Source organism: Spea bombifrons, chromosome 8 (genome assembly GCF_027358695.1).
Source record: "Spea bombifrons isolate aSpeBom1 chromosome 8, aSpeBom1.2.pri, whole genome shotgun sequence".
NCBI classification, from domain to species: domain Eukaryota; kingdom Metazoa; phylum Chordata; class Amphibia; order Anura; family Pelobatidae; genus Spea; species Spea bombifrons.
In genome coordinates this window covers 20405304-20428865 of record NC_071094.1, presented here as the reverse complement: position 1 = coordinate 20428865, position 23562 = coordinate 20405304, and the positions used below count along the sequence as shown (strand labels likewise).

Below are 23562 nucleotides of genomic sequence, written 5' to 3'. Positions count from 1 at the left end.
GGAGGTGTCACTGGAATTCAGACATCTACCACATCAGTGGTATTTTCTGTGGTTGCGGCTTTACAGATGATCAGCTGAAGGCATGCATTAATGCAGTCATATTGTGCCTTAGTGAGTCAGCTAAATGAGGAAGCATTACGAAATAGCAACATAGTAGGATTAATGAAGCCATAGATTTAGCCTTCCAAGATCTGAATGAAGGCAAACAAAAAAAAAATGAAGGCTATTTACTGCTTCAGGATACAGGATGTACTATTATGTTCTGAAAGTCCTATCTATGAGGATTAGGCCGTAATATTGCATTAAAACCCACTGATGAGCTGAGATGATGCCACAGTTGGGAGCACTGCTGCACATTGTTTTGTTTTTTTTTATTAAAAAACAAAACAAAAAGCATGTAAAACAAAAGTACTTGGCACATTGAATCTACAGATTAAGAAGGGAGTGTCAAAGTCAGTGCAGCCTTCCCTACTTCTGACCCTAATGTGACTCCGCGTGGGATGTCACATGCACAGGGCAGGGGATGAGCACAATACTATGCATAGCAAATTAATTAAGCTGATCAGGCGGTAGTTGCATAGAGCTATGACAAATATAAAAAAAAACACCTTACACTTACATTTTCATTTCTTTTGTTTTTGATGAAATGGATTCATAACTCACTGCATTACAACTCACCACTTTCTGCCAGGCTGGTGATAAGAGCCCATAAAAGCAGGTGCGCAAGAAAAGCAAAAGGCTGTCATACTTGTGAAAATGTGTATTTGTTATCTAAACTGTGTCTGTATAGAGAGTATTGCTGTTTACTTTTGTGCCTAATCTGTCCTAGTGTGCTGAGAAATGAGTGTGTCTTGTAGTGTGCCCTGTAGGTTTACAAAAAAAAAAACTATACATGTGGGGTATTTATGTAATCTGGAGATGCATCTAAATACATTTAGCGGTTTCTCTGCAGTTGAATGTAATCTGTGCAAACAATCCTTAAAAAACGCAGAAAGGTTAGTGAAAGAAAAACGATGAAAAGTAATGTTACGGTTCCCTTTGCCAGGGATTAGTGCCCAAATGGTTGCATCAATCCCATTTCCACCCCCCCACCCGCCTTGACTAAGTAAATATTCACCAAGCCTCTGCACCCAGTGATCACGGCTCGACAAACCTGAGGTCCCAGGTCCACTTGGCGTCCAGAAATTGCTTTTTGGCGCCTAGGGTTTTAAAGGGGATGATTCTACATTGCTCTACGGAGGCCCACTGCCCCCCCCCACACACGGCATACTGCTGGCCTGTGTGCGCAACACTTTTTGCTGGTTTTTTTTGCCATCACTACTTCGGAATTTGTGCACTTTGTGGAATGTGCTCTAGTGTTTAGTAGCACAGCAGTATTACACATAATATCAATGTGGGTATAAGAACTATTTCAACCCTATATATACCACTTTGCGTTTATTGACATCACCTGTATACTTTTGTTAATGTTTCTGTGTGTGGATTTGTGTTTATGGTAAGTATGTTACTGTGTAACTGGCTCCTACATTATTTAGCTGGCTCCTAGATATATAAGCCTCTGGGAAGTTAAAGGATCATATGAGTGAGTACATATGTGTGTATGTATGTTAGTGTAACGATTTCACATACATCTAAACATAAAAAACACATACATACATACATACATACATACCTACGCTAGCACAGTATGCTTACATATATATATATATACATACATACATACATACATACATACATACATATGCACGTAAATGCATGCATGCGTTCACTATCACAGATCACCCATGCTGCTCACACATTTCTATCTCCCCCTTCCTTTTTTACTCTATTTTTTAGGAGAGCTACCGGTTTATTTATCTGCGTTTTTACAAGAGTTTGTATTTGGTAACTTATTTAAATAAACTAGAAAATTGTCAATTTCCCCATTATTCACACTATTCTGGTGCTTTTACAGTTGGCTCAACCCTTTATATGGGCCACCATAATATTAACTACTATATGTTTTTATTTGTGTCTTGTTTATGACTGTGTTCTTTAAAATGCATGTTTAGTCCCTGTTCTGAACCAAAAAAATATTGGATCTGGGACCCCACATATGTGCCATGTGCACAGTAATGGCACCATAGAATATGTGGCTAGTGTACAATTATTCCATGTCCGTCCCAGCTGTGAGCACTAGGTATATTACACAACTTTACTATTTAGGATGCAAGGACTTTAAGCATTTTTGATATATATATATATATATATATATATATATATATATACCGTATTGGCTCGGATATAGGCCGCCCCCGTATATAGGCCGCACCCTAAAAGTTTGGTGCTTTTTTAAAGAAAAAGTTTTTTTCTTTAAAAAAGCACCAAAAAAAAAAAAAACATTCTGCCACTCTGTCCCCCCCCCCGAGATATGCTGCCGCTGTCCTCCCCGCCAAGATATGCTGCCACTGTCCCCCCCCGAGATATGCTGCCACTGCCCCCCCCCCGAGATATGCTGCCACTGTCCTCCCCCCCGAGATATGCTGCCACTGTCCCCCCCCCCCGAGATATGCCACTCTGTTTAGGGTTAATTTAGGGGCTGTTGTGGTTGATGGGGTCTTTAGGGTTAATTTAGGGGTAGTTATGGTTAATGGGGTGTTTAGGGTTAATTTAGGGGCAGCTATGGTTAATGGGGTGTTTAGGGGCAGTTATGGTTAATAGGGTGTTTAGGGTTAATTTAGGGGCAGCTATGGTTAATGTGGTGTTTAGGTTTAATATATGAGGAGCTGTGGTTAATGGGGTGTTTGGGGTTAATTTGAGGCAGTTGTGGTTAATGGGGTGTTTAGGGTTAATTTAGGGGCTGTTGTGGTTGATGGGGTCTTTAGGGTTAATTTACGGGTAGTTATGGTTAATGGGGTGTTTAGGGTTAATTTAATAAAGTTAACTTAAGGTGCAGGTAAAGGGGGGGCAGACTAAGGGGAATGTAAATCCTGGGGGCAGTGAAGATTAACCCAGTACTTATTTATAAAAGTATAGTGTCAGTGTGCTGTGAACAGGTCTGTGACTCTATGAGGGGACTATGAGATATCTGGGGGGTATAAGGCATATCTGGGGAGGATGGAGTGACATATCTGGGGGTAAAAGGCATATACGGTATATAAGGCATATGTGGGGAGCGCAGCGTGGCATGTCTGGGAGGCAGTGTGGCATGTCTGGGGAGGATAGAGTGGTGTATCAGGGGGTATAAGGCGTATCAGGCACAGTGGCATATGTGGGGGTAGAGTGGAGTGGCATATGTGGGAGGCAGCGTGGTATATGTGGGAGGCAGCGTGGAGTGGTATATGTGGGAGGCAGCGTGGAGTGGCATATGTGGGAGGCAGGGTGGCATATGTGGGAGGCAGCGTGGAATGTCTGGAAGGCACCGTGGCATGTCTGGGAGGCAGCGTGGCAAGCCTGGGCTCAAATGTGCATAAATTGGGGGGGGGGGCTGGTTGGGAAATAAAGACAAGAAATGCATTTTATCAAAGTTTTTTTTATTCTGCTGTTTGTATTTAACATCATTTGTTTATTAAATTATTTTAAATAAATGAAAAATGTACATTCATTTTTTTTATCCGATTAATCGATTAATCGAAAAAATAATCGGCCAACATTTTTCGAATTGGAAATTAGATGTGTAGCCATCCTACCCCCCCCCCCCCCGTGTTAATTGGGACATTGTTGAATCCGGCCAATTCAATTTACCCCATCAGATCGTACATTTTTTAAAAGTAGACACCGCATGGGCGTTTAATATGCCAGTATTTTAACTCTTTCCATGTGAGAATTGATTTAAGCTAATGTGCTAATTTTAGGACTTGTCACAAAAATATATGTTTTATATACCGTATTGGCTCGGATATAGGCCACCCCCGTATATAGGCCGCACCCTAAGTTTGGTGCTTTTTTAAGTTGTATACGCGTATCGCGTAGATGTCCCCCGCCGGCCCCGCAAGACACCCGGGAGTCTGCTCCGGTAAGTCTTGGGGGCAGAGGTAAAACGCATCGTGCGGACGGTCACCGGCTGCGGCGATGCGGGTAAACAACCCGGAGGCTGTTTACCCGCATCGCCGCAGCTGGTGACCATCCGGACGATGCGCTTAGACAACCTCCCGTGCCGGCACCCCCCCCCCCGTGGGAAATGGTGGCAGGGGAGGCTGTCTGAGCGTATCGGAGAGTAGGATACAGGTCCCCTGCAGCGCTGCGGGGGATCTGTATCCTAACCCCGCTGCCTGCCCGGCGCCCGGGACTGCATGTCCCGGGCGTCGGGCGCTAGACCCCGAATATAGGCCGCACCCCCACTTTAAAGACTTAAAGTGGGGGGAAAAAGTGCGGCCTATATTCGAGCCGATACGGTATGTATATATATATATATATATATGTATGTATATGTATATATATATATATATATATGTATATATATGTATATATATATATATGTATGTATATGTATATATATATATATATATATATATATGTATATATATGTATATATATATATATATATGTATATGTATATATATAAATATATATATGTATATGTGTATATATATATATGTATATGTATGTTATTTTTTTTGCCTTTTTGACATTTTTTTTTTGACATTTTTTTCCAACTTGAAGGTTCCCCTGATAGTGACATCCGTGGGAAATTATTTTTACATTTTACTGTTTTTTTAACTATTTTTTTCTAATTATTCATTTTATTTTTTTTATTTATTTTTACTAATCACACTGTGATTAGAAAGCTGGGCTCCATTGACTTGCATGGTTGGATGCAGTACCTGTATTCAACCTGCAAGGGTCTGGAGCCCGTCCTGTGGTAAGTGTTTGGTGTCACTGAATGCCTCCTGATCAAGGCATTCCAGCGACACCATTTAAGTTTAGGAGGTGATCGTTGATCGCCTCCTAAACGCTTTCAAAACGGGCGTCCGCTGCCATACAATGTATGGCGGATGTTGACGCCCCGGGGAGGGGCCAGACATGGCCCCTAGTGCCAATCGTGGCGTTGCTGAATGCCTCGAGGTCGAGGCATTACAGCAACACCGTCATGACTTTAAACGGGTGCAGAAAGCGATCTACGTTCACTTTCTGCACCCGTTTAAAGTCATGACGGTCTTGGCACGTCAATTGTCGTTAACCGGTCATTTTCGGGTGACGTGCCCGGACCGTCAATTGTCAAGGGGTTAAACCTGGCTGTTGCACTAGCTCATTTCCTGTGACAGTCCCTTGTGCATGTTGGCTGTGCTTATTAAATTCCTTACTTCGTGATTTTGGCGTTTGACCTTGGCTTGTTTTTGACGTTCCTGTCTATCTCTTGTGCTTGACCCTGCTTGTTTTGATTATCCTGTCCTCGTCTACTCCTGACCTCGGCTCCGTGTGGCGACTACTCTTTTGCCTGTTGCAACCAGTATACTGCTCTGCTCCTGTACCGGTGGATGGTACCAGGTTCCTGCACTGCTGGTCCTCTAGCCGTGACAGCTGCTTGGCTGCAACCCGACTGCGCTTGGGGCCCCCCCTGACCTGTGCGACCTGTGCGACCCTGGATGTTCCACCGCTGCCCCTGATTATTTTTACATGTTACCACATTAACTTTTTTTCTTACGCGTTGTGATTAGTAAGCTGGGCTTTATTGACTTGCATGGTTGCATGCAGTACCTGCTCAAAAAAAAAGGTTCTTAGGGGGATCTGGACAGATACTCTTGGGAAGTTTATTTTTTTTTATGGGCGCTGCTATTTTGTGAAAGGCAACATCTCTTACTATGGTGCTTGTGGTTGCTCTCTGGAACAGTCAATATGTCCTGCGGTGGTTTTTCAGTGTGTCTCAGAAAACTTAGCCAGTGTTGTTTAAGTGCCTCGATTAAAAAAAAAAAGTCAGTGGCCCCAAAGCTCATAGGAGCTTTAAAAATGCCATGTATAAGAGGCATGCTGGATGCGGTATAAATGTCCGCCAATATGGAAAAAATTAGAGATAGAAAAAAGACAGAGAAATGCAGCTATGATCGCCAGAGTTGTTCCCACTACTCTCAGGAGAAATGCAGAAATGGAGTGCAATTGGTGAAAGCCCTTAAAAGGAAAAGAAGGTGATACTGCTATAATACAATTTAGTGAAGAAGCTCTGATCATTACAGCTGTCTGTACTACTCTCCCCAAGTTTGGCACATTTGCCTTGGCATTGACACACTCAGTCATATACAGGAAGCCCACCCATTCTAACAAAATTCAGCACATACATTGTGCAAAAAGTTTCTTCTTTTTGGAACATATGTTCCCTCCCCCATTACTACCCTTCACACACCAACAGTAGAGTGTACTCTGCGAGCTGGGACCCTCTGAGGAAGCCTGACAGCAAAACGCGTCAGGGCCCCTGTGCCACAATAGGGCTTTACCCATTTGGTGTATTTGTTTTTTATACATCATATTTTAACACTGTCTTGTATATTTATTATTGTTTTAGATAGCCCTTTTATTTCATCTACTTGCCTCTTTTGTATTGTACTATAGCAGTATCACCTTCTTTTCCTTTTAAGCACTTTCACCAATAGTACTCCAAAAGAGGCATGCTGCCTCTCTCAAGATGGTGCTGCCCATTCAAAATAAGAGTTCCCAGAGGTTCTGTCCAGACAGGTACTGCAGCCAGTCATGCAGGTCAATACAGCCCTAATCACTATATGATGCGATAAATATATATGTCACAGAGCTGGATAGTCCGACCGACTACCTCCGCTGACTTGTGCTCCCTTAGCCTGGGACAACACGCTTCTTCCCCGGTTTCCCAATGACTAGCCGAGACTCAGTGTAAGGTATAAACAAAATGAAGACTACTTTATTTTTCACACACACATTAAAATAAATCAAGATATTGGGACACAATAGGTATACAACCGCCCCCTTTATTCTGCCTCCCAGAGACAATAGAGTCAGTAAAGGGTTATTGGTAAATGTCTGTAGTGGTGTAACTGTGTGGGGGGGGACTGACTTATACAGCATATTATATACGGGCATTCCTTAAGGATTTTGGTCTGGTTTAAAATGAGACTTATGTTACAGAAAAAAGCTGTAATTCTGAGAAGGCGTTCTGCAGGTGAACAGCTAATTAACTGAATTTACTGAGACATTCGTCAAAGGGTTCTTCAAGAGCTTGACAAAGCTATTGTATTGATTTGTATGGTTTATATTCAGGGACACTGTCCTCTGGCTCAGGATTCTATACTACATACTAAATACTATATTTTGTCCTCCAAATGTAGTAGTTTAGTAGTAATAGATAATATATTTTCATATATACATCTCAGGGGACATCTCTACTAGACATATCAGACGACATATCATGATAAGGTATGATGCATTAAACAGAGAAGAACATTTTTACAGTAAGGATGGTAAAGTTCTCAGCTGCTTTATATTTGGAGGTAAAGTAGCTTTTTGAATGAACTAGATTCTCACCTGGCATGTACGGGCATTTATTACTTTGTATTTTAATATAAATAGTGGTTGATGCAGGGATTTCGTTTGTATGTTTTCGCTTAGGCCAATGCAGTTAGGGGTATGTTTGAACTTAATAGATTTAGGTTCTTTTTAGCCATTACCCTAAATGATGCCATTCATGTATTTTCTTTCTACACAGTCATGTGATGTGAACGGGTGCTATGGAATGTGGTCAACTGACCCCTCAATCTGTACGTCAAGTCATCCTTCAGCGGCATCCAAGGGCTGGCTTTGGATTCATAGCAGGCAGTGGACAACCAGTTGTGGTGCGATCTGTTATTTCAGGTGACAACTGGAAACACCTATACTTTGCTGAACTTAAAATTACTAGAACATAATGAATGTATACATTACAGTGACACAGTTTTTATGATTTTTACTTTGTATGCCACCATAATGGATTTGAAATAAAGCAATCAAGATGTGAATGAACTGCAGGCTTTTAGCTTATACTTGAGGGTAAGCTGTTTCATTCCCAGGTGTGGGCTGTTTCATTGGCAATGAAGTGAAAAGGCTCTGGAGCTAATTCTGCATCTAGAATTTGCATTTGGAAGATGTTTCTGTGAACTCTAAATATATTGTCCAAGAAGGTGTCAATGGAAGTAAAGCAGACCATCATTAGGCTAAACAACAAAACAGAGATCTAACTGATACAAGTAGGAGAGGCTAAATCAACAATTTGGTACATTCTGAAAAGAAGAAAAACACTGATGAGCTCATTCACACCAATATGTGGACAAACAGAAGGTAGGAGTGTCATTGTCTACAATCAAGAGAATACGTAAATACAGAGGGTTTACCACAAGGTGCAAACCACTATTAAGCCTTGAGAATAAGAACGCCAAGTATCAAGGTTTCCACTGCCTGCCTGTACAGTGTCTATTGCATGCCTACTGCCATTGCTATTGCAGCCACTATTGGCTGCCCTTCCCTTTCAGGAACACCCCCATTACTTATTATTCGGGGCAGCCGAGGCATGTTGTCTGGATTGCTCTAGCTTGTGCCGTTTCATTTTGATGTATACAGCTCTGCTGTTTCTCTGCTTCCTGGCCCTGTGCTGTTCTGTCAAATTTTATCTGTTTTGACCTGACTTGCCCTGCTCTCGGCTTCCAATTTGGCTCTTGTTCCTGTGATCTTCTGGTGTTGACCTGGCTTGCCTGACTATGTGTGCCCTGCCTGAGGGCTCCCTGCCGTGTGCCCTGCCTAGAGGTTCCAGCCATCTTCCAACTGTGCCCTGTCAGGGGAGTTTCAGCCTTGTGTCCTGTCTGTTCCACAGTCCGTTATCTGAAGTCCGTATACTGCCGTGGTGCATCTGTCTTTGTGCCCCAGTCCTGTTTCACCTGTTCTACCAGCAGACTTTAATATAGACTGTTTCATATATACATCCTCGTATATATAGCCTCGTCTTTTTATTTATTTATTTTTTTATTTGCTTTTTAATTGTACTAATTGCCTGTTACTACCTACCAGTCATGATGCATTGTGGGATACAGTCAGAGCCCCCGGTATCCCCTGCAACTGGGCTCCTACTCAACCTGCTTGCCTGACAATAAGACTTTGCCAGATAACATAAAAATGCCTGCCGAGAAAGATGAAACTGGGATCAACTTATAACAGAATGAAGGGAGGAAGAGAGTATAGAAAAGGGAAGGAACAGATCATCTTCTGAACCCTACAACATCAGTTGTAAAACATCGTAAAGATACTGTAAAAGGATTAGAATGTGTGGCAGTCATTCCATTGGAATTAGGCCACTCCGGTTTATTGATAATATGGCTGCTGACAGAAGCACCAGAATGAATTCTCCGAATCGGCCAAATGCTGCAAAACCCATAGGATGGTGCTTGACAGTATAGACAATGACACAAAATGTATGGCAAAAGCAACCAAAGAGCTTTTCAAGGCAAAGAAGACTTTTGCATTAAAGGCCTGGCAAAGCATCACTAGGGAGGAAACTGAGTTTTGTGATGTCCGTGTTCCAGACTTCAGGCATCCATAACTGCAAAAGATTTTACCAAGTGTTAAGATTGATCATCTTGTTTGATGATTATGTTGGTTTATTCATTTTACTTTTGCGCTCCTAAAAATGTGGAGTATATGAAAATTGCTCTAACTCATAAACCATTCGCACAATTTGGATGTAAACACCCTCAAATGAAAACTGACAGTCTACAGTTTAATCACTTATTAATTGCTTATTTCAAATACATTGTGGTGATGTACAGAACCAAAATTCTGAACATTTTGTTACTGTCCAAATATTTACAGACCTAATTTTAAGTGGAGTATCTCCCCAAACTTTGCATCTTAAGTCTAGGCCAATTGTAGAGATGAAGAGCAGTGCAGTTACATTAGGGAAATTCCATGTAAAAGTATATGTACTTTATTTTTAGTAACACACTAAATCATCACTAACATCATTTTTTGTCCAAAAAGAGGGAATAAAACCATCTTTACAATTTTTAGTATAAGTGGATTGATTGAAACTACCTATAACTAGTGTTTTAATGTAACTATTTTAGGGATGCACTATATGGACAAAAGTATTGGGACACCTAAGCATTACACCAACAGGGATTTTTATGACCTTGCCTTCTAAATACTTAGACATTAATATGAAGTTGGTCCCCCCCCCTTTGCAGCAATAACAGCTTCAAATCTCAAGGCCTTCCCCTAGTTTTTGGATTGTTTCTGTGGGAATTTGTGGCCATTCATCAAGTAGAGCATTTGTGAGGTCACCCACTGATGTTGGATAAGAAGGCCTGGCTCGCAATCTCTGTTCCAGTTCATCCTAAAGTTGTTGGATAGGTTTGAGGTCAGGGCTCTGTGTGGGCCAGTCAAGTTCTAACATACCAAACTAATCCAACCATGCCTTGCCTTGTGCACTGGGGCACAGTGATAGAAATAGAAAAGGGCCTTCCTCAAACTGTTTTCATAAGGTTGGAAGCATAGCATTGCCCCAAAAAGGTTGGTATGACCACTTCAGCATACCAAGACATCTTCCAAATTGAAGGTGTTTTTCTTCTTGTAAACCCCATTAATATTTAACACTGCCCTGTAGGCATTTATTCATACAATAGCTTAACCCCTTGATGACAATTGATGGTCCGAGCACGTCATGCACTAACATCCGGTTAGTGAGAATTGATGTGCCAGGACCGTCATGGCTTTAAACGGGTGCAGAAAGAGATCTTTTCGCTTTCTGCACCCAAACGGTGTTTCAGTAATGCCTGGCCCCTCTCTAGGGCATCAACATCTGCCATACACTGGCGGCGGACGCCCGTTTTTAAAAGCGTAGCTGAAATGCCTCAATAGTGAGGCATTCACTGACCCCGAAAACCCACCCCATGGTGCGCTGCGACCGCTCCGGAGAGCAGTCACAACCGCCACTACGAGATGTTGCCACTTGCAAAATGGCAGCATGTCCTTCACAAAAAATAAGATGAAAAGTTTCCGAGAGGGTTTCTCCAGACCCTACTGAGATCTGTGGCTTCACTTGCAAGTTGAATTCAGGTACAGCATAAGGTCTGCCTGATGGACGCAGACAACCCCCGCTGCTAGCCATGCCTCCTTCCGGCTGCAGCATAAGTGCGTGGGATCTACACGCTGCCCCGGCTACATGACAGGGAAGTCAGAAGCGCCGGTACGTTTGGGGGGGAGGGAGTGTTAAATGGAGGTAGAGTGCTCTGTGAAATGCCTTTTAACCCCTTTAATGCCACTCTGCCTACAGAAATGCCTTTTTAACCCTCTATACGCCACTCTGCCTCCTGAATGCCTTAAACCTCCCTATATGCCACTCTTCCCCATAATATGCCTTTTAACCCTCTAAATGCCAGAGTGGCATATAGGGGTATAAGGCATTTCTGGAGGCAGAGTGGCACATAGGGGGTCAAAAGGCATATCATGGGGCACAGTGGCATATAGGGTTAAAAGGCATATCATGGGGCACAGTGGTATATAGGGTTAAAAGGCATATCATGGGGCACAGTGGCATTTAGAGGGTTAAAAGGCATTTCTGGGGCAGATGTGCATAACTGGGGGGCAGGTTGGAAAATAGAAGGAAATAAAACCAAAATATTTTTCTCAATCATAGCTTTTATTAAAAAAAATAGTTTAGATGAATTAACATTTACTGGTAAAACTTTTTTCCTATAGGGTCGTCTTATATTCAGGCTTTTTCTTTTTTTCCTAAATTAATATTCAGATTTGGGGGGGTCGTCTTATAATCGATAATACCGTATTGGCTCGAATATAGGCCGCACTTTTTTCCCCCACTTTAAGTTTTTAAAGTGGGGGTGCGGCCTATATTCGGGGTCTAGCGCCCGACGCCCGGGACATGCAGTCCCGGGCGCCGGGCAGGCAGCGGGGTTAAGATACAGATCCCCCGCAGCGGTGCAGGGGACCTGCATCCTTCTCCCCGATACGCTCAGACAGCCTCCCCTGCCAGCACTTCCCACGGGGGGGGGTGCCGGCACGGGAGGTTATCTAAGCGTTTTACCTCTGCCCACCCCCGACTTACCGGAGCAGACTCCCGGGTGTCTTGCGGGGCCGGCGGGAGACATTTACGCAATACGCAAATGCAACTTCCGGTAACGGTACCGGAAGTTGCATACGCGTATTGCGTAGATGTCCCTCGCCGGCCCTGAAGACACCCGGGAGTCTGCTCCGGTAAGTCGAGGAGGGGGGGCAGAGGAGGACAGCGGCAGCGGATCTCGGGGAGGGAGGGCAGCGGATCTCGGGGAGGGAGGGCAGCGGATCTCGGGGAGGGAGGGCAGCGGATCTCGGGGAGGGAGGGCAGCGGATCGCGGGGAGGGAGGGCAGCGGATCGCGGGGAGGGAGCGCAGCGGATCGCGGGGAGGGAGGACAGCGGCAGCGTATCGCGGGGAGGGAGGACAGCGGCAGCGTATCGCGGGGAGGGAGGACAGCGGCAGCGTATCGCGGGGAGGGAGGACAGCGGCAGCGTATCTCGGGGAGGGAGGACAGCGGCAGCGTATCTCGGGGGGGAGGACAGTGGTAGCATATCTCGGGGAGGGAGGACAGTGGCAGCATGTTTTTTTTGGTGCTTTTTTAAAGAAAAAAAACTTTTTCTTTAAAAAAGCACCAAACTTTTAGGGTGCGGCCTATATACGGGGGCGGCCTATATCCGAGCCAATACGGTATAATATATAATCATATATATATGAAAATATGTTTTATGAGCAAGTCTTAAAATTAGCGCTTTATCTTTACAATTCATACAATTCTTGCATGGAAAGAGTAAAAAATGTATGATTTGATGGGGTAAATTGAATTGGCTGGGTTCATCAATGTCCCAATTAACACACGGGGGAAGGATAACCACATGTCTAATTTCCAATTTGAAAAATGCACACATCCCAAATGTGGCCTTTTAGACCCCAAACAAAAGGACAAACAACCCCAAACAACCAGATATGACAGTGACATATACTAGGAGCTGTAAATTCATACCTAAAGTACATGTATGGAAAAATACACACATAAAATACAACTGCAAACTTTGACAAAGGCTGGTAGTAAAATGTGTGCATGCAAAGAGTTAAAATACCAGCATTTGAAATGCCCTGTTGTGTCTAGTTTTCAAAACTATGTTTTTTTGGGCTCATTGAATTGGCCAAGAATTGGCAGCGGATCACAATTGAAAATGCACGTACCCCAAATGTGGCCCATTTGCTCCCAGACAGCCAGGCAAACCCATGCATGGGTGGTATCACTGCACTGTGTTACTACTGAACACATATTGGGGTGTTGTGTTACAGTGACGTATACCAGGACCTGTTAATTCAATCCTGAATTCAAAACACAAAAATATGACTACCTCAAAGTTTGACAAAGACTGGAGATATAATTAGTGCATGGAAATAGTTAAAATACTAGCATTTGAAATACCTTGGGGTGTCTAGTCTTGAGAAATACCGTATTTGCTCGATTATAAAACGACCCCCCAAATCTGAATATTAATTTAGGAAAAAAAGAAAAAGCCTGAATATAAGATGACCCTATAGGAAAAAGTTTTACCAGTAAATGTTAATTCATGTAGACTATTTTTTTTTAATAAAAGCTATGATTGAGAAAAATATTTTGGTTTTATTTCCTTCTATTTTCCAACATGCTCCCCCAGTTATGCACATCTGCCCCAGAAATGCCTTATACCCCTATATGCCACTGTGCCCCATGATATGCCTTTTAACCCTCTAAATGCCACTGTGCACCATGATATGCCTTTTGACCCTCTAAATGCCACTGTGCCCCATGATATGCCTTTTGACCCCCTATGTGCCACTCTGCCTCCAGAAATGCCTTATACCCCTATATGCCACTCTGGCATTAAGGGGGTTAAAAGGCATATTATGGGGCAGAGTGGCATATAGGGAGGTTTAAGGTGTTTCAGGAGGCAGAGTGGCATATAGATAGTTAAAAAGGCATTTCTGTAGGCAGAGTGGCATTAAGGGGGTTAAAAGGCATTTCATAGAACACTCTGCCTCCAGAAATGCCTTATGCCCCCCATTTAACAGTCCCTCCCCCACCCTCCTCCAAACTTACCGGTGCTTCTGACTCCCCTGTCATGTAGCCGGGGCAGCGTGTAGAGCTCTACGCGATTCGCGTAGACAATTTACGTTGCAGCCGGAAGGAGGTGTGGCTAGTAGCGGGGGTTGTCTGCATCCATCGCGCACACCTTCCCCGACTGTCAGAGAGAATTCCCCACACCGGTGCGGGGAACTCTGATCTCTGACAGCCGGGGAAAGTGTGCGCGATCGACGCAGACAACCCCCGCTACTAGCCACACCTACCCCCCCGACCCCGATTATAAGACGAGGGGTATTTTTCAGATCGTTTGCTCTGAAAAAAACCTCGTCTTATAATCGAGCAAATATGGTATATGGTTTGATGGGGTAAATTGCATTGGCCAGCTTCAAACATACCCATAGTGCATGGGAAAGAATTACCAGATTTGGAAAAAACTGGTTTTGAAATACCGAAATGCTCTTTGTACTTACTGCCCCATAGCATGCAGAAAAAAGCAAAAATACATAAAAACATTGGGCATTTCTAAACTCAGGACAAATAGTAGAATCTGTTTAGCAGGTTTTTTCATTAGCGTTTATAGATGAATAAAAGATTTTTCAAGTAAAAGTCAGAAAAAGTCTTTTTCTTAATTACACACCATATTTTATACTTTTTTTTATAGTAAATGATATGATACAATCAAAATAATGACATCTAAAGAAAGCCCTTCTTATCCCGAAAAAAATAGCCCAATATATAACGTGTGTGCGTTCATTAAACTGGAAACAAGAAAATTACAGCTAAACACGTGCACTACACGAATGTTAAAAAGCCATTGTCACGAAGGGTACAAAAAAATAAAATCAGCCATTGTCATGAAGGAGTTTAAGTTTTCACATGGATTTGTGTTATAGGAGAATAAAAAAATATAACAATGCTTTCATAAAAATATATACCCTTCGTTCTTTGTATATGTGGCTTTGCATTTTGCATGTTGGAAATCAGGGCATTCTAATTTACCGTATATTCCGGCGTATAAGACGACTGGGCGTATAAGACGACCCCCAACTTTTACAGTCCAAATATAGAGTTTGGACTATACTCGCCGTATAAGACTACCCCTCTACCCAGCATACAACAACCAGCCAATCACGGCAAGCAATGTACCTTACCGGTGATTTGCTGGTTGATTTGCTGACATATACATACATGCACTGCCCTTACACACACACACACATATATATAATATATATATCTATATATATATCTACACATATGCCTGTCCATACATACACATTTATACACTGCCCTCACCACACACCCCTGCCTTTACACACACATGTATATGTGTATATATATATATATATATATATATATATATATATATATATATACACACACACACACACACGTATGTATATATTTATATATACACACACACACGTGTGTGTGTGTGTATATATATATATATATATATATTACACACCAGTGTGTGTATATGTGTGTGTATATATATATATATATATATATATATATATATATATATATATATATATATATATATATATATATATATATATATATATATATATTTCTCCCCCCTTTGTCCCTTTCTCCCCATCTCTTACCTTATCTTCTGTCTTCTTCCATCCAGTTGTGGGAGCCCGATGTCTGGCACTTCAGACCTCGGCTTCCCTGCTCTCTAATCACTACGCGCCGGCTATTGATGCCGGGCGCCGGGACATGACGTCATCCCTGCGCTCGACATCAATAGCTGGCGCCTAGTGATTAGAGAGCAGGGAAGCCGAGGTCTCAAGTGCCAGACCTCGGGCTTCCCTGCTCCCTCATCACTACGCGCCGGCAATTGATGCCGGGCGCCGGGACATGACGGCATCCCTGCGCTCGGGATCAATAGCCGGCGCGTAGTGATTAGAGAGCAGGGAAGCCGAGGTCTCAAGTGCCAGACCTCGGGCTTCCCTGCTCCCTCATCACTACGCGCCGGCAATTGATGCCGGGCGCCGGGACATGACGGCATCCCTGCGCTCGGCATCAATAGCCGGCGCGTAGTGATTAGAGAGATTGGTGGCTTCGTGGGAACCTCCGGCTTGGTAAGTACCCGGCGTATAAGACGACCCCCCACTTTTAAGAAGATTTTTGGGGGTTAAAAAGTCGTCTTATACGCCGGAATATACGGTAGCTTAGAAAATTATTTATCAAACTCCTTAGGGGATGGGTTGTGAGCCCAATGCCTCTCCAAATTGTTTATTAAACTCCCCCCTTTTTCATGTTTAGGTAACACTTGCCCCCTGGTTTAATAGTTTAATAACGTTGTTTAATTTTTCTTTGGTAAAGTAGGAATTGATGCCGTGTTTGCACTGTGTAGAAAATGTGCACACACACAAAATGGATACTGATAAAAACTTTTTGCACATTGAAACATTTTATTTCCAAGAGTTTCAAGATTAGCACTACCCTAATGTATCCGTTTATAATCACTTAATTTTTTTCTGCTGCATGTTTTATTACCCAATATGCTCGATTATAAAACAAGGTTTTTTCCTTTGTCTTATATTCCAGGTCATCTTCTAATCAGACCTCAAATAGAGGTCTGACTACAAGACTAAGATCCAGATCCCCTCAGTGCTGCAGGGGACCTGGATCCTCCTCTCCGGCAGCCGGTGGAGGTCTGTGCGATCCCTCTGGGGCTTCTATGACATCACATCACCTTCCGGTGCTCAATCATAGAAGCCACAGAGGAAGCGCCGGCAGCAGCGGCAGCGGAGGTTGTCTGCGCACGTCGCAGACTGCCCCACTAGACACCAAGGATTCTGTAGCACAGGGAAAAGTCTAGGGATGCACTGGTCAGGGAAGGGTGAGAGTGGGAATTGGGGGGTTAAAAGGAATATCAAGGAGGCAGAGTGGCATATGGGGGGTTAAAAGGAATATCAGGGAGGCAGAGTGGTGTATAGGAGGTTAAAAGGAACACACAGAGTCATAGTGGCATGTAGGGGGTTAAAAGGAATATTGGGGAGGAAGAGTGACATGTAGCGGGGTAAAAGGAATATCGGGGAGGCAGGGGCATGTAGGGGGTTAAAAGGCATATCTGGGGCAGAGTGGCAAATAGGGGTCAAGTGGCATATCTGGCAGCAGAGTGTCTTATGAGGGGGTATAAGGCATTTCTGGGGGGCAGATGTGCATAACTGGGGGCAGGTTGGCAAATTAAAAGGAAATTAAAAACAAAACATACATTTTTCTCAATCATTTTCTTTTATTAAATATGAAAAAATTGTTTACATGTGATTTAATATTTACTAGTAAAACTTTTTTTTCCCTATAGGGTCGTCTTGTATTCTGGCTTTTTCTTTTCTTCCTAAATTAATATTCAAATTTTGAGGGATCGTCTTTTAATCAGGGTCGTCTTATAATCGAGCAAATAAGGTATTTTGTTCCTGCCATTGCATAAATTTTCCTAATGCCTCATTGCAGGAGGTCCATCGGAGAATAAACTGGTCTCAGGAGATGAGATATTGGCAATTAACAAAGAAGATGTGAGTGAGGCTTCAAGAGAGAGATTCATTGAATTGGTGAGGTAAATATTTTTAAATGGACTGTAGAGTTGTGCAGATTTCAGATGTGAAAACCTATGCGTTTTATGGGTGTTTTTTCTTTTTGCAATTTTAAGTTCTTTTAAACCAATAAAATGCAATGTTTAAAAGGCTACTATGGTATTCTAGGCATATTGTTTTGCTTTAAAAGTATTTCTACATAGTAAAGATTTGAATTGTTACTTGATTTGGGGAATGTCTTAATTTGAGTTGGCTAAATCCAAGTGTGTTAACTTGAAACCTTTGGAGTATGGTAATGTCTGTGCCCATGCATGGCCTCCAGATTACCTCACTGGCTATGATTTTTCAGTTGGATGATGTTGAAAGTTTGGAATTCTATCAGGTTCTCTTTCTTAGCAAAAACATCAACTAACAATGCAAGTACGGTAGTGGATGATATTTATTTTCCTCACTGTTTTGTCTGGGGCCCAAATAACTTGCTCCACCCCCTCACCTTGTATATTTAGAGGTGGGGTAAGACAATGTCTCAACAGGTCATACTGTTGACAAGTTAATACCTTTTCCCACCCTGCTGCGCACAAGGTGGGAGAACAGCAGGCAGTACTGGGCATTCCTCCTTCTGGATGGAACCTTCCCCCACCGTCTCTTGAATGGAGTGGGGAACTAGAAGGTGGCAGATACTAATTCCATGCTGATTATGGCAGGGGTTAGAACAGGGTGGACTCTGAGAGAAATGCAAAACTATTGCTTAACGTGCACAAATTCAAACTAGAATTAAACTTGAGAGCTAAAAAAAACATTCTTATTGTTTTGTTTATTTTAAATATCCAGCTTTCAGGTAGCCAACTCAGAATGCTCTCCAAGATGCGCTTAGTGAATACAGAGTAGCTTTTTATTATACATGTGCCTGCATTTTCATTAGAAAGACCAGGAATGGGATTAATTTGTGACAACCTGGCCTTTATTGAATAAAGTTATGTTTTTCTATTTCCTGAAATATTTGAGGTTTATCATAACATTCACTTTAATTTTATAGTATCAAACATTTTGTAATTACTGGATCAAATACCCATATTTTTAAAAATTACTAACTCCACTACTCCATAGGTTTGTCAGGGAGATAAGTGATGTCTCTTGTAACCAGCCCAGCCAACAAAACCTCCATAGTATCACTTGTTCTTAAGAGTATACAAGTCGAGGTCAGCAACAGGTTAACAGGACAAATACATAAGCTAGTTAATGACAATTGACATGCTAGGACACTCATGGCTTGTCGTTGAAATGTCTCGATAGCGAGGAGAGGGGTCAAAACCGTCAGTGCCAGTGATTTTGCCACTCACAAGATGGCGCGCGTCCTTTAAAAAAAATAGACCCTCCTCTGGCTCCACTGGAGAGAACTCTGGCTCCACTTGAAACCATGCAAGTCAATGGAGCCCAGCTTTCTAATCACAATGTGATTAGTAAAATAAATGTAAACAAATATAGGGCTGCAACTAACGATTATTTTCATAATCGATTAGTTGGCCGATAATTTTTTCGATTAATCGGATAAAAAAAAAGAATGTACATTTTTCATTTATTTAAAATAATTTAATAAACAAATGATGTTAAATACAAACAGCAGAATAAAAAAATACTTTGATAAAATGCATTTCTTGTCTTTATTTCCCAGCCAGCCCCCCCAATTTCTGCACTTTTGAGCCCAGGCTTGCCACGCTGCCTCCCAGACACGCCACGCTGCCTCCCAGACACGCCACGCTGCCTCCCACATATACCACTCCACGCTGCCTCCCACATATGCCACGCTGCCTCCCACATATGCCACGCTGCCTCCCACATATTCCACTCCACGCTGCCTCCCACATATGCCACTGTGCCTGATATGCCTTATACCCCCTGATACACCACTCCATCCTCCCCAGACATGCCACGCTGCCCTCCCCACATATGCCTTATATACCGTATATGCCTTATACCCCCAGATATGTCACTCCATCCTGCCCAGATATGCCTTTTACCCCCCCCCAGATATCTCATAGTCCCCTCATAGAGTCACAGACCTGTTCACAGCACACCGACACCATACTTTTATAAGTACTGGGTTAATCTTCACTGCCCCCAGGATTTAGATTCCCTTTAGTCTGTCCCCCTTTACCACTAACTGCGCCTTAAGTTAACTTTATTAAATTAATTAAATTAACCCTCAGTCCTCATCATTAAATTAACCCTAAACACCCCATTAACCATAACTACCCATAAATTAACTCTAAATACCCCATCAAACACAACTACCCTAAATTAACCCTAAACACACCATTAACCACAACTGCCTCAAATTAACCCCAAACACCCCATTAACAGCTGCTCCTATATTAACCCTAAACACCCCATTAACCATAGCTGCCCCTAAATTAACCCTAAACAACAGGGGCGTAACTAGAAACCTCAGGCCCCCGGTGCGAGAATCTGTTGAGGGCCCCCCCACCCATCTATCCCTTTCTCACGATCTCCCCTCTCCCTCCCTACCCCCTTCTCACAGTCTCCCCTCTCCCTCCTTACTCCCCCTTCTCACAATCTACCCTCTCCCTCCCTATCCCCCCTTCTCACAATCTACCCCCCCTTCTCACGATCTACCCCCCCTTTGTAGGTCACTTACCGTTAACTCTTGTGTTGGGAGCGTGAGGCATTTGTCTCGGGTGCCGGCGCTTCACTGCTGAGTGCCGGCATATGATGTCATATGCCGGCGCTCAGTGTGAAGCGCTGGCACCCGAGACAAACGCCTCACGCTCCCAACACTGTACTCTGGGCAGCGCTGAGGCAGGCGGCGGCGGCAGCAGCGGGGAGCAGAGGCATCCTGGATTTCTGTCAGTCAGGGGGGCCCAAGAGTTGCCGAGCGGTCGTTTTCAGCAACCGCTCGGCACCCCTTGGGCCCCCCTGACTGGCAGAACTCCAGGGCCCGGTCGCAGTTGCGACCCCTGCGACCCCGGTAGTTCCGCCACTGCTAAACACCCCATTAACCATAGCTGCCCCTAAACACCCCATTAACCATAACTGCCCCTAAATTAACCCTAAACACCCCATTAACCATAACTGCCCCTAAATTAACCCCCACCTCCCCTAACTTTCAGCAGCCCAAATATTAATTTTATACTTAGTTAGATGAGTGTCACAGCCATGTGGTTCTGGCCTTCTGGGAGAAGGAAGGGGCGGGGCCAGCTGTCACAGTGATTACAGGGAGGGACTGGTAAGTAGGAGCTGCTGCTGTGAGTCAGACTAAACGGATTATATAATGAGGGGTATTTTCAGAGCGTTTGCTCTGAAAAAATCCTCATTTTATAATCGATAAAAATCGATTCAACTAATCGATAATGAAATTCATTGTCAACGATTTTCATTATCGATTATTATCGATTTTATCGATTAGTTGTTGCAGCCCTATATATATATCTTTAAAAAAATAACAATAGTTAAAAAGAAAATGTAAAAAATGGTAACATTTTACAAAAAAAATGTTTACAAAGAAAAAAGGCCAAAAATCAGTAATAAAATTTGCGCTTTATTTTCTCGCATGAAAAGGGTTAAAAAAACCGGCATGTTATATGCCCCGGAGGTGTCTGTTTAAAAAAAAAAATAAAAAAAAAAAAAAAAATATTTGATGGGGTAAATTGAATTGGCCAGGTTCAACAAAGTCCCAATTAAAGAAATAAATTAAAAAAAAAGGGGAAAAAACCAAAATAAAGAACATGACATAAGCAGACCCTCCTGGGGGGAACAGGACATCATGGGAACCACAGCCATAGGCAGGAGAAAACAATAACATAAAAAAAAACAAAAAAAAAAAACTGATAAGAAACCACAATAGCACGTAGGCGCGGCTCGCCAACACCCGGGACTAATCGCCCTCCCAAAACGCGGCGTCACGCATAACAAGCCAAGGAGCCCATACTTTTTCGTATTGAAGCATTTGGTGGTCATTTCTGAAAGAAAGTTTCTCCATGACATGGACACGATCTAATTGTTGTCGAATAGACGACAGACGGGGTATCTCCATCGATTTCCAGTGGCGGGCTATGAGCAGTTTGACCGCCAGAAAAAAATGCAAAATCAATTTCCTACTAGGAGGAGAGAGGTGGTCAGGGAACATGTGAAGAAGCGCTAGCTGTGGTGACAAGGGGAGGCAAACCCCTAGGGAGGACTCAAGAAAGTTAAACAATTTCTGCCACACAGCCAATATAGGTGGGCACGACCACCAGACATGCAACATCGTACCCTCGGATTGGCAACCCTTCCAGCATAGGGCGGAACAGGAGGGAAACATGTGTGATAGTCGTTTTGGTGTCAAATACCATCTACACGCTAGCTTTTTTTGTAATTCAACATGGTTGGTACAATGTGTCACACCTCTCATCGCCTCCTCAGACTCGAGCCACGACTCTAGTGGAAATGTAGTGTCCAACTCCTTTTCCCACGCCAACATATGAGGGAGTTTATTCTCCCAGAGACCAGATAGGAGAGAGGTATAGCACGCTGAAATTGCACCTTTACGGGGAGCAGAAGCTAAACATAAAAGAACGATTGGGTGCGAGGAGGAAATATTAATCGGCAGAATAGGGTTGCGAGACTGAAGTAAGTGCCTAATTTGTAAATACTTGTAAAAGTCTCGTGGTGGAAACAAATACGCGGCACACAAATCAGAAAATGAGCGTAAAGAACCGCAGTGGAAAAGGTCGCCTAAACGGAGGGGTGAGTGAGACTCCCAAGCCTGTACGTGTAAGTGCGGGATTAACAATTCCAAGGAGCATAACGGTGTAGCCCTAGTGAGGTGCTGCAATGAAGGAAGTCGTTTAGCGACCTGAGACCATATCTTGAACGTGCAAAGTGTAGTGGGTGGGAGAGGAGGGAGAGGCGGAAAAGAACGTGTCGGAAGCCATAGTAGCTGTGATACTGAATAAGGGTGCAAATAGGAATTCTCCAACAACACCCAACGAGGAATATAAGAGCGGTAGTGAAAAGCAGTAGCTTGTGAGAGGATCGCGGCCTTGTAGTATGCCCCGATGTCTGGAGCACCCATACCTCCCTTGAGCCTAGGAGAGAAAAAGGACTGTTTGGAGATCCTGGAGCGACCACTCAGATTAATAAAGTCATTAAGTGAGGTTTGTATGCGCGATAGGAACTGAGAAGAGTATATGTTTCCACAGAGGGATGATATTAAAATCATTCAATTTGGACAGGGATTTAGGAAGCTTAATTCCCAAATAAGAAAGGTAATCTCGCCGCCACTCAAAATTATACGTGGCCCGAAGCGAGGTGGATAAATGAGCCGGAAGGTGTATGTGCATAGCCTGTGTTTTGTGTATGTTCAGTTTGTGGTAAGACACCGCTGAGTAGTGTGTAAATTGGGCCAATAGTGCAGGTAAGGAAACCGAGGGATTTGTGATAGCTGCTAAGATGTCGTCTGCAAAAAGACCAAGAATAGATTCATGGCCACCAGCATGCTGGAAACCATGAATCAACGGATCAGAGCGGATAGATTGGGCCAATGGTTCCAGGGCCAATGTGTACAATAGAGGGGATAGTGGGCAACCCTGACGCGTCCCATTAGAAATCGAAAACTGGGATGAGAGAAAACCCGAAAAAAGGACAGATGCAGAAGGAGAAGAGTAGAGGGCCATGATGGAACGAATCGCAGAGGGCGAAAAAGCAAACTTCTGGAGGACAGAGGAAAGAAAAAGCCAATGTAGCCTGTCAAAGGCCTTTTCCGCATCGAAGGAGATGAAGAGACAAGGGGTTTTGTGTCGCGAGGCCTCCCAGGAAAGGTCAATAAACTTACGGGTATTGTCATTCGCTTGTCTGTGTCTAACAAAACCCACCTGGTCAGAGTTGAGAAGGAAAGGGAGAATCGCGGAGAGCCTGTTTGCTAAGAGCTTGGCATATATCTTAATGTCATTGTTCAACAGCGAAATAG

General features: G+C 43.3%; 1 protein-coding gene and 1 long non-coding RNA gene across 2 annotated transcripts in view; one reads left to right on the top strand and one right to left on the bottom strand.

Annotated features, from left to right (window-relative positions):
- LOC128503581 (uncharacterized) overlaps positions 1 to 23562 on the bottom strand; it is a 232220-nt gene that overhangs the window by 175764 nt on the left and 32894 nt on the right. The gene's annotated exons all lie outside the window — the stretch shown is intronic.
- Positions 7653 to 23562, top strand: part of FRMPD3 (FERM and PDZ domain containing 3) — a 212831-nt gene continuing 196921 nt past the window's right edge. Inside the window, 2 exon segments of the mRNA XM_053473702.1 lie at positions 7653 to 7791; positions 17518 to 17620. Coding sequence (XP_053329677.1) covers positions 7653 to 7791; positions 17518 to 17620 — 242 coding nt within the window.